Source organism: Vidua chalybeata, chromosome 16, assembly GCF_026979565.1.
Source record: "Vidua chalybeata isolate OUT-0048 chromosome 16, bVidCha1 merged haplotype, whole genome shotgun sequence".
Classification (NCBI taxonomy): Eukaryota; Metazoa; Chordata; class Aves; order Passeriformes; family Viduidae; genus Vidua; species Vidua chalybeata.
The window spans coordinates 12,747,023-12,762,077 of record NC_071545.1 but is presented as its reverse complement, the minus strand read 5'-3'; the positions used below and the strand labels follow the sequence as shown (position 1 = coordinate 12,762,077).

Here is a 15,055-nt window from a genome sequence, read left to right as displayed (position 1 = left end):
CAGAAAAACGGAGAAATCCTCAAGGATGTCAGATTTGGAGTGACAAGAAGATCCATTCCCTTGCCCTCTGTCACTAAAATTCCATGAAGATTCTGCCATGGCTCTACACACTTTTTAAAACCTCAGTAGCTGCGTACCAGTCAGAACCTGCTTGCCCTAATTTAAAACTTGATGCGACAATTTATGAACTATGCATAATTATTGAGTTCTGGAAGCAGAGTTTATCTGATAGTACTCTAAATTTTCATTAGAATCTGGGCCCTACTTCCTGCCATGTATCATAATTCCCTGTGTGCTTTTGGAAGGTTATGCTATTATCTGAATGACCTGTAGACATCATAAAGTTTTTCTAGCTAAGAGATTCACCAAATCATCCTGAGATACAGTCATAAATATTAAAGTCACTCTACAGTCATAATGAGTTGCTTGGGCTACAGTCCCCCACTAAATGCATTTTTTTTTATTCATGTTCTTGATGAAACTATTTATTATGAGAGCCACAAGATGTATTTGAATCTGCTTTTGTGTGCAATACCTCATACAATTAATGGTTAACATGCATAAAATTTTTTAAAAGTCAAAATCTTACTTTCCTGTGTATTTGCATGTTCAGATATTGTAACTGCCAGGGATTTGTTATTGCAGAAGAAAATTGTGTTACAGGTTTTGATGTTAGTTTGTTACCAGAAATTCACCAGGATATCACTGACAGATTAATCTCCAGGAAGGTTAAACCAGCTGAGCACCACCAAGCTCCAAGTTTTCATTTGTGGTCCTCACTGTTCTCAAAAAAGCTCAGGCAAACACTTGAGGATAGGTTTACTACAATTTTAGGAATGTGGATAACCAAATGCATTAGTTATTTCTTTTAAAAAGGGAAATATTTTTTGTTCATTAGGAGATAAATTTATGAAACAAAAATATATGGTGGTAGCAGAGAAAATACCTGCTGTAATATGAAAAGTGGAAAAAATTATGAACAGAAAACATAAAACCATCAGAATGCTGGAAATCATGATTTATATCACATTTTCTCCTTGGATATCTTTATTGAAAAATCAACATCTGCATCTCAATTAATGCATTTAAAAGATGGAAAGAACATGGTCCATTTGATATGCATAAGCTTAATTATACTGCAGAAGGCATAATGTAATACATTTTTTATATTTTTAATCAGTAAAATATTGGCATTATAATATCAAATTTACTTCAAAGTGCCAGTATGAAATTCTCCTTTTATGTCCTGATATTAAAGACTTCCTTGGGTATCTGAGCAGTTCTGCATTTTAAAAAGAAAAGAAGTTTGAGGGAAGCTAAATCAGAATTGACCTTCTGGTCACTTCAAAACTCAGATACTTTTCCAACATCATGGAGAGTAACTTCCTGAAGCTGTGGCTGTCTGCACAAAGGATTTTCTAATTTAGTAGTAGATACCTGTCCTCTTCCTACAAATTTGTTGTCAAGCTGTACAGAAGCTGCCAATGTCAAACAGGTGTTTTAAGAGTAATCCCCAAGTATTTACACTCCCAGCTTTTAAACCTGCACTTCATCATGTCTGCAAGTATTCCAAAGCCATCTCACACTGGAGATCCATCTGGGAGTCATCTCAGAGCTGCAGATCAAATTGGTCAGACACAACCAACTGTTAGTTTCCTCCTGATAAAGTTCATGTGGTTGGAAATCTGCAGAGAGCTCAGCCCCCGGGACTGCGGGTTAATGTACAGCATTCCAAGCAGAAAAGGTCACGGAAGCACTCTAGATAAAAACCATTAAAAGGGTTTCACTGACAAGATAATTGAGAGGAGACAAGGCACGGAGGTTAAATATGTGTACATGGAATTATTCTGTCTCTGGCCATGTGCAAACAGCATGGAAATCCCATGGAGATTCTGACTGCCAGACTCCTGCTCCTAAATATAGATCTTTAACACAGGCTTGGAAAAAAGGCTCCTCTGGAGCTCCTGACCTTCGAGGTGGCAGCTTGCCTGTCTCAGGCAGGCTTAGGGAACTGCAGGTTTTCCTCTAGATGAGGATTTAGTTGGTCCTTCAATGCACCAGCTCGAGGTGCTGAGCTGCACATCCCAAGGGAGTGGTGGGGATGTGGAGCTGTAATTCCTCCTGGGAAGGCTCTTCCCCTCTGCTCCCTGCTGGTGTTCTGGGCTCTGCTCTGAACAGCAGTGGGTGCCTAAAGTGGTCTCTGTAACACTACACATCTGAAAATGTGAATTCTGAAATTCAGCAGTGTGAGACTTGGCACTAATCGATGAGCTGGGCTCCTTGTGGCTGGGAACTGCCTCCTTCCTTTCCTGCATGTCTCTCACACAGACAAGATTTTATTTCTTTATGAAGAGCTGGGGGCCAGGGGCCTCTCTGAGACAACTGCTAATTTCATCACCTTGTGAAATCATTTGAAAATAAAATAATATAAAAGCAATAGATGGCAAATTGCATCTAGCAAGATAAAATCCCCCCAGCCACTACAACTCCAGCCTGCTTCTGCACAGGAGCAGTGGGGCCCAAAATGGCCACGGGTGCTCCAAGGCTGTTGGGAGGTTCCCCAAAGGAAGTGAAAAAGGATCTTTAAGGTATTTTTGCCAAGAAAATATCTTTTCACTGAGATAAAGTCAATGGTTGCAGAGGACACTCTGCAGTCAGGGATTCCTTTTTCAAGATTATTTCCTACATAAAGCAGGAAGCTTTCAGTTAACTGGGTTTCCTCTGGCTCTTCTACCTCAGTCATGCACACTTCTCTGATTCATCTCATAGTGCCTGAGGAAGAAGCTTCTTTGGACCTGGCTGAACAGGCTCCTCTTGCTTTTATCCTTTCCCCACCATCAAGACTCACTACTCAGGTAACTTTTATTCAGGAAGGGTTTTGCTTAGAGCTTCTTAGCCTGGCGAGGTGTCCATGCACAACAAAGAAGGGAAAACTAAACAACGTTCAAATACATGCTGAGATCTCTGAACTTTGGGACATAAGACTGGCTTTTGAGATATGCATCAAAAGAAAGACATGGCACTAAAAGCAGAAACAGAAGTGGTTAATGTCAGTGGAGAGGCTAATGGTAGAAATATCTCTACTTGTAAACCTTGCCCTGCCTAAATACAAGACATGGTGGGAGTGTTTCAAAGAGAGAGAAGTTCAGAGATATTCACGGTATTGAGATAAAAGGGACAGACCCAAAGTAAGGGGTGGAAGTTACTGCTTTATCAAATCAACCTGCAGAAAAAGGCAAACATGCCCAATAGTACAGAGCAGAGACAATATTGTCACCACAAAAAGATGTTTATACCTTCACAAAGCTGTTCTTACATGAAAAGGTATTGGGAAACTTCAGGTTTTCATATGGCAACGAGAAGTCCTGCAGGACAATGCTTAAATAAGTAAAATTGCCCTATGCAGAGGGCTGGCACAAATCCCTGTGAAAAGTAACATCAAAGCAAGGAACAGCTGGAGAAACTCTGATGAAGAAAGACCTATATATACAGAGCATCAAAGGATTAGGCTGAATATCTCTCTGAAAAGACTTTCAAGATTTTAGAGACAGTCAACCTGTCTGACCCTCGTGCTGGGATGTTCAGTGTTCTGCCAGTAAGTCTTCCTGACATTTTATCTCACTGACATTATGCACCAGTTTCCCGCAAGTTCAGATCCCTCAGCACCTCGTCAGCTTGGCTGTGTTCTGGAAGTTGGTGATTTTTGAGGAGCTTGGAGCAGCTGATTAGTTTTCAGTGGCTAAAGCAATGCCAGAGGACTAATAAGGGATTAATAGACTAGCTCCTGGTATAAATCCACAGCTTATATGGCCAGTCAATACCCCCTATGACAAAGGTGCCAATATGCTGATGTGCTCCTGCCAATGGGCTGATCTGCTCCCGGGGTTCATTTCCTCCCAGGCTCTGCCTGCACAGCACACTTGATGAGTATGAGGTATTTTTCATCTGCAGACAGACAGGTCCTTGCCAGCACAGCTCACATCATTTAATGCATGTCAGAGCAGAGGCAGTGGTGGTGTGGTAGTAGGAGAGGGGGATGGATGGGAGTGTGTCTCTTTGACATTTATCTCTGCTCATATGAAAATCAGAATATGATTTACAAGGCAGTTTTACACATGGCTTTTTCTTACTCCTGCTAGTTTGGTTTAGGAAAAACATTCTGGAGCAAGAAGCAGTCACTAGATTTCCCTGTCTTTTCTCAATAAACATAACGGAGCAGAGATTTGGACAGTAGCACACTACATATGGAGACTGGATATTAATCCAGTTTCAAATTGTATTTATACCAACCAGTCTCCCTTTTCAGCTCTAAATGTAAAAAAAAAGCTTCAAACTCTTTTTAAAACAGGACATACACCTTTGGTGAACCCAGCAAGGTTCATCAGGAAGTAGCAGCATGCATGAGGTAGTTATTAACAGCTATTAGCAAATACCAATATGAAATAAATCAGAAATATCCAGTTTTTCTACTGTCTACCCAGCACTGAGGAATTGCACGAAGCCAAAGAGGCCATTGCAGGTTGGCCTGCAGTCTAAACACTCTTGCTGATTAACATGAATGCAGGACTGACTACACCTAATTTATAACAGAGGATTTATACCCTTATAAATGACAACAGACAGCCAATCAATAAAGGATGATAATAACTGCACATAATATCAAGGGAAATTAGAGTCAATTACAGGGTTTAAGAAAAAAGAGTGTGAAGTCCAAACCTGGGCCTTAATGGATGGAAGGTTAAGGTACTATGATAGCTTAAAATGTGCAAATAAACAAGGTAATGAATTACAAGCATAATCACAAAAGGGATTCAAATTCTGTGGGCAAACCAATTCTCTGCAGAGCTCGGGTGTTTAGTGGGATAGAAAACATTAATCCTGGCTGAGGGAGAAGACTTCAAGAAAAACATTTCAAGGTCTGCTATAAACACTTCTAGAATGAGGTTGAGTGTGCCTAGGCTCCTCTGAACTATGAGACTTTACATGCCCTAAGACAAAATATAGTTAGTTCTTTCCCTAGTTGTTGTGGTTAATTAGTGTTGCATATGAATAATCTGTTCTTAAAGATCTCCCTACACCTCAAGCTGTATCTAATCATGTTATAACCTACTCCTAGTAACAATTAACAAACATCTTCTTCACTGATTGAAAATTAACTCATGCACTGTAAATCTGCAAGTTTTTAAAACAGTATAATTGTTTTATGACCAATGAAGTAGAGCCCATGTAGTGTCCAGTGCTCAGCATCCAGCACAACCCTGCAATTATGGGAATATATGGAAGCCTTAAGGACCTGGCACTTAATTATCCTACAGATTTTTATACCAATCTAGAGGTGTAAACATGTCTTACACTGGTTGTAAAAAGTAATTACATATCCTTTTGTTGGTGTAATTTATACTCTTCTTAAAGCACTTAGAAAAGTGTGGAGGAGCTGTAGCATAAAAATCAGGGCTTTAAAGATCATTTTATCTTCCCCTTTGAAAGTATCTGCACCATTCCTGAAATACTTCAGAACCCTTTCTCCACAGGTTGTATTTCTCTCCCTACACTTTCCTTGCAATTTATTCCATATTTCTAAAACAAGGTTTTCTGTGATTATCAGAACTAATGCAGCTGGTTCACTCTATCTCCTATATTGCATATGCAGCATCTTGCATGCCTTGGCCATGATAAAACCAATTCCCTGCCATATTTTCTCTAACTCTCCTGGCAGGGTAACCTCAGCCCCTGCCTGTCACAGGTCCCATAAATCCATTCCCCAGGACCTCAGCTCTCATCAGCATTTCTATTTATTACTTCTGCTGCAGCTGACTCTGACCTGCAAGTGTGCCAACACATCATCACGAGGGTCAACAAAACAGATAATTTTTTTACTTCACTCTCAGCTTTTTCTGCAACAGAGATAGAGCAAAGACTTGGCTCTGACCAGGCACTTGAAATTTGCAGGTGCCTCCTGCTCCAAGCTGTCTATCAAATTTGACTGAAGTGACCACTGATTTCCCGGGTTCTAAGGGGGGATTGCCAGGCAGCACATCCCCTGAGGAAGCTGTGGGATGATCAAGGAGATGCTGCTGGGATTTGCTCACCTCCCTGCAGTGTGTACTCTGTCACAGGCCTGCTGAAGGCTCCCAGCCCAGCTCCGTTGTAAGATGCCACCTGGATTTCATACTGGGTCCAAATGATCAGGTCTTTCACCAAGCAGTAGTTGACTTCTGCACTGGTGATGTTTTTATACTGGTACTCTCCCGGGAGGCCAGCCAGGCGATACCTGCCATATGGGGAGAAGAATTAGCTGGTTAATTAGATGGTACCAATTAGAGAAAAAATATCCTGGCTGGCAAAATAGCTTCCTTTGTGAACAGGCAATATGCAAAGTTTTACAGCAGAATTTTACCAAGAATAATGAAAAATAATCAGGAGGAACAGAGCAACTCCTGATAAGACCATATCATGTTTGACTACTATAGTATTTATAATCTGATCTCGCTGAGATTACAGGCTCAGGGCTAAACAAAACGGGTATTTTATCCTGTTTTATGGTTGCAGAAAAAATTACAGCTTTTTAAATGTGGCTTGTCTAGTAAAACCTGTGATTTAGTACAAAAAATAGCCCAGATGTGATTTTTATCAGAGTGCTGCTGTAAATCAGCCTGAGAAATTGTTTTTTTTCCTTCACTTCTGAAATCTGAAAAGGAAGAGCTCAGAGGGCTCTGACCTCCTGGAATCTCAGCCACTGGCACCCCTGGCTTCCACCAGAATTTACTTCACAGAATAATTAAAATAAGGATTGAATACGTTGAGACTGAAGGGTTGGGTAAGCACTGGAGTTCCAGGAGAAGGTCTGTGTCAAACACAGGTGGGTGATAAATATCCTGAAACTCTTTCTGCTGAAATACCAAATATATTTTCTCATGTAAAAACTATATTCCAGAAAACAGAGCCCCTTTGATGTGTCTCTTCAGGCCAACAAACTACAGTAAAGAACTAGATTACAGAAAACAAACAAACCTTGCAAATCTGTGAATGTGAATAATACTGTTTGTTTTCCTTCCTTTAGGAAAGCAGTACAGTGAATGCTCACAATATGCTAATTTACAAAAAGTCAAAAAAACAGAGGCCAAATAAGGGACACAAGGCATTACTGTTCCAGGAAAAAGACAAACATGGAAACATTTGTATTTTTATTCACCACACAACTTTTATACACTTACCCATCCTTTGCTTCACTGCAATCACCAGAAGTTTATTGACACAGAACAATTTTATCGACATCTTACAGAGACATTTTAAATTCATCTAAGTAAAATCGGTGCAATGTTCATGACTAGACAACTTCATGCGTTTCAGCCAGAGATTTTTGTTCTAAAATCTTCCTATAAAGAGATCAGTTCTTAATCACTGACCTCTCTATTTTCTGCTGCTTGCCTGACCATCCTTTAGCACACTTAGTATTTGTAATGTTACACTGGTGTGATCCCATTTACGAAATATAAATGGAAATAAAGAAATACCAGCCCTCAGCTGAGCTGATTGAATGTCTTGCTCCCCCTTTCTCTCTCTCTCTCTCTCTCCTGTGCAGAGTGTGTGCTCCCTGGCAAGTCAGTTCTTAGTGCAGCAATGTTCTGTCCCCTGCCCAGCAGACAAGGTGTAAGTGCTCCTGTGATTTAATCTGTTATGCTGTTAGCATGGCAGACCCCTAAATGCAATATTGGCAGTGAGAAAAAGGGCAGAGGAAGGAGGCCAGTTCAGAAATGTCACGTCTTCATGATTTTTCTCACCATGGACTTTGACGGATACTCCACATGACTTGTGCAGTGCACCTTCACTTTTAAAGTTCAGGTGTTCCATCAATTTAGCATCTTGCATGTCTGGAGCTTTGGGTCTCTGGGGTGGCTGGTGCTTTTCATTCTGCTATACCCTGATTCTGCAGAAATCAGTGCAGGAACACTGTTCTTCAGTGGATATTGCTGTGACCATATAATTCAACTGGGAAGAACAGCCTGGTTTTATTACCTGGGATACTTGTGCTTTTATGTGATAATCTTAAATTCCTGTTGAATAAATGGTTTCTCTGCTCTGCTGTCAAGACAAAGCAGTAAGACACCAAAAATGTTCACAAATTGAGCATAATGAATATGAGCACTATTAAAATGGAAAGAGATGTTCCAGCAAGGTCAGAGATCAATTATGCAGATAAATACTGTAGAAAGTACCAAAGCTAAACATTATTGGAAATGCTATATGGGGAAAACAGCACAGATTGCCAGAAGTAGGAGCCTGTGGGATTGCTTTTTAAAGGACTTAATGCTGAGACTAGGAAAGACTCCCTGGCAATAACTGAGGAACTAATCCTACCACTGAGCAGACTAATTTGAAAGGAAGAATTGCATAAAGAATGTTTGCACCCCTGGCAGATGGGAACCCAAGACTCCAGACAAGGGTCTATCTGCAGGCAGAAGTTAAAGGATCTTTCCTCACTGATGGATGAGAAAATATTGTAAACTGAGCCCAGCCCTAAAACCTTGTACCAACAGCTCTTGCACAAGGGGCTCACCTCTGCTGAGGGGCTCTGTGCAGGTGACAGGGAGATGAACACACTCAACTCTGCCTGCAGACAGAGGGAACTTCCCAGGGCTATTCTGGGAGCACACCAACCCTCTTAGCATGACAAAAGCCTTTCCATCCATGCCAGCAAAAGTCAGAGCACAGCTTGAACAGGATGTTGGCATTTAAACCGCAGCATTTAGTTATCTTTTACACTTCTGGAGGACACTGTATTAAAAATGTCAGCAGCCTGCCTACAGGAGGCTGTAACCATCACTTGGAAATATGTAATGGGCTGGGAGTTTCCCACAAAAAATGCCTCCCTCACTAGAGGTGTGGCCCTAACACTGCAGAGTGTGGAGGATGCCAAATGAGCAGTAAACTGTAGTGGATTTGGGTATAGGAGTGAATACAGAGTCCCAAAAAATCACCTAAGGGAAATGCTCTGCAAAGTCTCTCAAGTGGCATCAGCCTTTCTAAGACAATGAATCCTGGGTAAGCAGCCAGACTGGATGGGTGCAGGATTCCCAGTTACCTGCCTGAATGGGTTTCTCATTAATAAATACAGACAGGGCTGAAAGGATCTTACTCAACTGGCTGATTTTCAAAACCAAACCAAGGTCTGCCACGAAACATCTGATCTGTCATTCCCTCTCTCCATTTTGTTTGGCACAAAACTGAAGTTTATTGATTCTTTTACTGCTCCTCCATAGGCAGGAGCCCTGTTGTGTCTTTGATAAATTTAATTAACCTTTTGAGCAGGGAGCTGAGCTTGTAATAAGCAAATATACATCTGCATAGGCTGCACTGTACCAGCCTCCCATGTGAACACTTGCATTACTTGGAGCTTCACTTCCCTTTGAAAATGGAATAAAAGGATGCTGTGAGTCTCCACAGGGAGCAGGTCCTTTGGAGCAGCTGATGGAGCCCTCAGACTCTCTAGGACACACAAGCCAGAATTTAAGTGGCTGCACCCTTGTGACCTCTTGTTGTTTTCTCACATTTAACAAATCAGGGCAGCCTGAGCATTTGCAAACAATAACTAATATCTTTAATTCAATTACAGATACCTTTTATTACACTCTTAAGTCACCATTTGAACTCCCTTGTGCACACTTGGACCTATCTCTGGATTTCCAGGTTAAGAAAGGACTTACCTTAGGATGTAGCCATGAAGAACCCCATTGTGCTCACTCTCAGGAGGAGGCTGCCACTGGACCATGATGGACTGATTGGTTCTCCCACTGGCCACGATGTTTTTAGGGGGGGCACTGGGGGGCTCCTCAGGGAGCATCAACCTAAGTACAAAAGAATGTGATGGACATGAGCGTTGAAAGAAATCATAAATAACAGTCTATTTCCTGTATCCACTCCAAGTGAAGCACTCTTTGTTATCACAGTCTGATGACTAGAAAGAAATATAATGCTGATCAAACTGCTGAAGACATGCATGAAATAGTTACAACAAATCAACATAATAGGAAATCAGTTAAGCAAGCAACAAGACAGACAGCTGAGGTAACCCTATTCTCTTGGAATCACCCAGGCTGCTACAACTCTTTAAAAAGATTACAAGCCTGAATGAGTAAGAGCTTGGGTCCAGTGTCTGTGACTCCTTCCAAATTGTTTCTTTCAGCTCTTTCAATATTTTTCATATCAAACTCCTACATTTTGAAAAAGCCATTTAGAGTTCAGCTGTTCTGCAATTCAAGCTTGCAGCAAGCTTCTTCACGGAGAAGGGGGATGCGTTTGAAACTGAATATGATGAAGTCATCCTTCTCTGTCACATCTGGGTAAATTCCAGAAGTGACATTGCCATGACAGGGTGAGAGCTGTGCTCCTGCCCGGGCTAACTGCTGGGGCTTAGCATAAGAGCAAAATGTAATTTCCAAGATTCTGCTCAACTGATACTCTGGAATATGAGGACACCTCTCCCATGATGTGCTGATCTCCTGCATCCCCCAAATGCCATCATCCCCAACTCCTGCCAGCTGCAGGGCACTCTGCAGAGACCTGGGAAATGGCAGCTTCTCCATCTCCCAATCTTTGCGCAAGAGATTATTTTATTCCTTCATTGCCAAGCAGCATTTCCCCCTCCCCAGGTCGCTGTCCCTTCAGCACACAGACACTGACTGTTGTTACCTGCTGGTCTCGGTGCTGTAGCGGCCCTTTCCCACCTGGTTGACTGCACACACCCTGAACTGGTAGGTCCTGGCTGGGGTGAGGCCACTCACAGTGACACCGGTCATCTTTGGGTCAAGGTTTGACAGGTGAACCTTCCAGGGAGAATCTGTTGGAAAAATTAGCATGGGAAAGAAAGAAAAAAGATTAAAGTGCTTGTCAAAAGCCCTGCAGAAGTGAGAAAATGCCTCTGACTGCTCAGGGTTCTTCGTGCTTGCTTCCCTCAGAGGAACTTTGGGAAGAAGTTTCTTTTCAGCAGAAGAAACCTTCCTGTCAGCCCACACGGTTATGCAGATTGCACATTTGTCTACTGGAAAGTGATGCTGCACATGTCATGGCATAATAAATAAAAACTATATTCATTAACATTTTAATAAAAGAGGAAACAAGCATGATAAAGACAGATGGGCTGTGTATTTCACAACCCATCTGTTTGGCAGGCCATCACACCACCACACCCATGAGTGGCTCTGGTGGAAGGATTCTAATGAAATTCACAGTCAGTTTGGAATATCTTCCTACCCAGCTTGCAAGCAGGTGTAGAAGCGTGACTCTCTCTGCCAAATCAGCCCTTTGCTGCAAGACCTGAGAAAACTTCAGCTGCTGATTCTACGTGTCTGCAGTCTTATTTTTTTTTTTTCCTAGTGACATTATTCGGCATGGAGTCTAATTGTCCTAGGAAGACTCCCTGGTAGAAAGAGCCCTGGCAGCACTCTAAACCCCTCGCTGTCAGTTCACATATTCTTGCCATATCAAGCTCCTCTGATGCCCAAATTACATTTACAAGTTTTCAAAGAGGTCAGAAATGAAACATGTTGAAAATTAAATATTCTGATTTCTTCTCTCCATAGCCTGGTGTCACATATTCTCCCTGATGTCATGACTGAAATAGTCAGAGAGAGGTGACATTTGGTCTGTGTTGCAACAGTACAGCAATGGAATCAGCCAATTTGAAGATTTGTTCAGTTTTTAAATAATACCAGCTGTTTTCATGCTCCCTGCTCAAAATTACTAACACTTCTGGAAATTGCTGAGGAGCTCACTGTAGATTTTGGCAACGTTATCTGTGCATGTTGCTCATCAGAAGTGCATCGTGGCTCCTGGCAGGTCAACTCAACGTCTGCCTGAAAGTGAAGATGAGATGTCCCAAACGTGGAAGGCTGCTAAACTTCACACCAAGACAGAAGCCACTCATTTTGTGCTTTTCTGGCAGATTCCTTAGCAAGTTCAAGTCCTCTAGGGTGTGATGCCAGTTGGGCTATAAACACTGCATCTTCAAATTACTCCAAATGTATTTATTCCAGTAAGGGCCTTGCCAGAACGAAGTCTTTTTTAACAGGAAAACTGACACAGCAGAATACTGGGAATGCTGGAGAGGGACATTTGCACAGCAGTGAAGGTCTGTCCTTGCCAATTGTTGATTTACCAGCAGCCACTTTGGCTGCAAGATCTTGATGTCAATTTATCTTAGCTGAACATTGGATTTCTTTTAGAGAGCTCTTAGAGGAAGCACACCTGTGCCATCTAGAAAAGCATTGCTTCAGACTTTTTTGCACCTTAGTTCCTTCTGAATTTTTACAGGCTTCCCTTGAGATTCTCAAACAGCCTTGTTACAGCCAGAGTGCACAGCAACAAACCAAGGGAAGCTGGAGTTAAGGTATGGCTGACCTAGTGCACTGCCTGAAGGAACTTCCTGAGGAAAATGGAAGAGCAGACACCAAGAAGGGAGTGAAATACCCTTGTATGAGCTACTTGGGCAGTGGTCCGTTTCCTAGAGCATTTAATTTGTTTACTGCCAGTGTAAACACCACCTGAGAGTGCTTAACCCAAGCAGCTCAATGTAGTGAGCAGTTTGATTCAACAACAGGCCCTATTAATCTCCTCAGCACCTTGGGGCTTTGCTCTGTTTATATGCTGCATCTGTAGAATACTTTATTAATTCTTTTTCCTCTCCTGGTAGAAGATAAAAGATCTGGCAGGAAGAGAGATTAAACTGGAAACTAATATAAACGAAGCCTATTCATCTCCTGGGCACTCTGATTCAGAGAGGAGGGTGGTTCAGGGAGCATTTGCTCACTCCTGGAGCACTGGATACACTGAATGTGCAGAGTATCTTTAAAATTTAAATGTCAAATTTTTCTTTTTTTTTTTACAATCAATAAACAAAACACTCCAAAAAAATGGATCTCCCTCTTTAGATAAACACAACCAACCCCAGGATTGCACAGAAGCTCTTTTCACTGTGGAGAAGAGCAATTCTGACAAGGGAAACATGCCATAAAATTTTCAACACTGCCTCTCCTGTCCTCCAGGGATGGCTGTCACTCACCTGTCCCAGGAAGCCTGGAGAAGCTCCATGGTGACAAAAGACTTGCCAGGTCAAACTATTAAAAAAGTCTCTGTTAGACTGAACAGACTCTGCTAATCCTTCATTTAACTTAAGCTGCCCAGAACATACTCTGGGCTCTGCTGCTCTTCCCCCGTAATTGCTGCTGTCTGAACAACTTCCATGTTGAGCTGTCCGTCGTCGTACAAATATTGGGCATTCTGAATTAACTCTGATTGCCTCTCCAGCTTAATTTATTGGAAATGAAGAATCTCACAGGCTGTTCTCTGGTTTACAATGTCATTTTGGGGTTTTAGAAATGACATTTTTTTTTCTGTCATGAATTTTTGGATGCGCTTGTGATGCGTTCAATAACTCAGGCTGTGTGCCAAGAGGCATTTCTACTCTATTTCCCTGTCTACCCTACAGTTCATGCATTAATTGCAATTTCCCCAAAAAATCATTTCTAATTTGATATTACCGATCAGATCTACTGCAGAAAACTGATTTTTGCAGGTTTGGAACACATTTCCATCTCTTTCCTTCTCCAGGGGGTTTTGCATAAATGGCAGCATCAGAACTTGCTGTACTGCTGCAATACACTGAATTCATCTTTCAAACCTTTGTAGCAATATGATATTGCAAAAAATCCAAATGAAAGCTAAATGGTTCACCCTTTGTTTGGTAGGACCCACACAAGGTCTACCAGTGGCCTGAAAAAAAGTATCTTTTAAAATTATCATATCTAGATCTGAGTCACAATCATAATGACAATGCAGTTTTACTTTGAGTTTTGCAAAGAATTATCAATGAGTTCAATATTTGCCATTTGAATATTCCTTCCAAATTCAGGGTGACAATAGGTTTTAGTTAAGCATGTAGAGATGCTTTCCACAGGAGCTTTTATTATCTCCTCATTAGCACAACATGATGAATCTGAGTTATATCATCACCTCGCACAGCATAGATATCCCAGAATACAATAAAACAAAAATGGGCTTTTATCTTAATTGTTCTCAGCAGAATTCTATAAGACTTAATTCATTTTTTCAGTTAAAAGACTATTCAGAATATTTTTTTTGATTAATTTCTTCAGTCTAAACCTCTTTGGAATAAAATAAGCATATCCCCTCCTAACTCCATGAAGACACTTCATTGGAATTCTGAGGTAAATTGCAATGGGGCTAAACAGGTCATGAAACATCCAAAATTATATTAGTGCAAATGACAGCAATGCATGGTACTATTTATTTGAAAATCCTATTTCAAATCAAGGTTCACATTCTTGACTCTGTGGGCAGGAATACTTAATGACTGTGTTTCCTTGGAACTGTGTTTTTCAAATTAGATTATAAATTTGCCCCCAAATGTTTAAGGCCATATGTCTCAAGTCACCCACAGACACAGTCTACTGTGAATACTTGTATTTTGAGAATTATTGCACTGTGCCAAATACATTAATTTTAAAAATTAGGTGGCTAGAGTCGTTCATATTCCCAGCAATTTATGTGCATGATCTGCCACTGTTTTCTTCCTGCTAATTAAAATAAGGGTTTTGTATCTCTTTACTGAATTGATATTAATGAAAAGGAGTTCTAATCCATGCCAGGTGGAGTGACACGCCTCCCTCTAATGCAGCTGGTAATTAAACCCCTGAAATTTATACTTGTTATTTTGAATCCTCTTCAGCTATTGCTCTGCAATAGACACTGTTGTGTATCCATTGATGGTAAGTGCTTCAAAACCTACCATGGGTCCTAAAGCTGTGAGAGAGTTATCCAAAACAAAACACCTAAAAAATGCAACAAAACAAGGCTACTTTTCAGCACCTGTAACCAAAACACTCCAACTCCAAACATTCAAACTCCACAGAACTAAGAACAAAATCTGCACAGCATTGCTGACTGGAAAATAAACCCTAATTCTGGTGTCCCTCCTTCACATTTGAAAGTGAACAGGGATTGGGATGGGAGGTGCATTGCTCTGTTGTGCAGTGACAGA

General features: G+C 41.2%; 1 protein-coding gene across 1 annotated transcript in view; it reads right to left on the bottom strand.

Annotated features, from left to right (window-relative positions):
- The window catches only part of SDK1 (sidekick cell adhesion molecule 1), a 383,801-nt gene that overhangs the window by 108,733 nt on the left and 260,013 nt on the right, over window positions 1-15,055 (bottom strand). The window contains exons 15-17 of the mRNA XM_053957811.1: window positions 10,690-10,837; window positions 9,705-9,845; window positions 6,090-6,271 (exon numbers count right to left, since the gene is read on the bottom strand). Coding sequence (XP_053813786.1) covers window positions 6,090-6,271; window positions 9,705-9,845; window positions 10,690-10,837 — 471 coding nt within the window. The remainder of the gene's footprint in view (window positions 1-6,089; window positions 6,272-9,704; window positions 9,846-10,689; window positions 10,838-15,055) is intronic.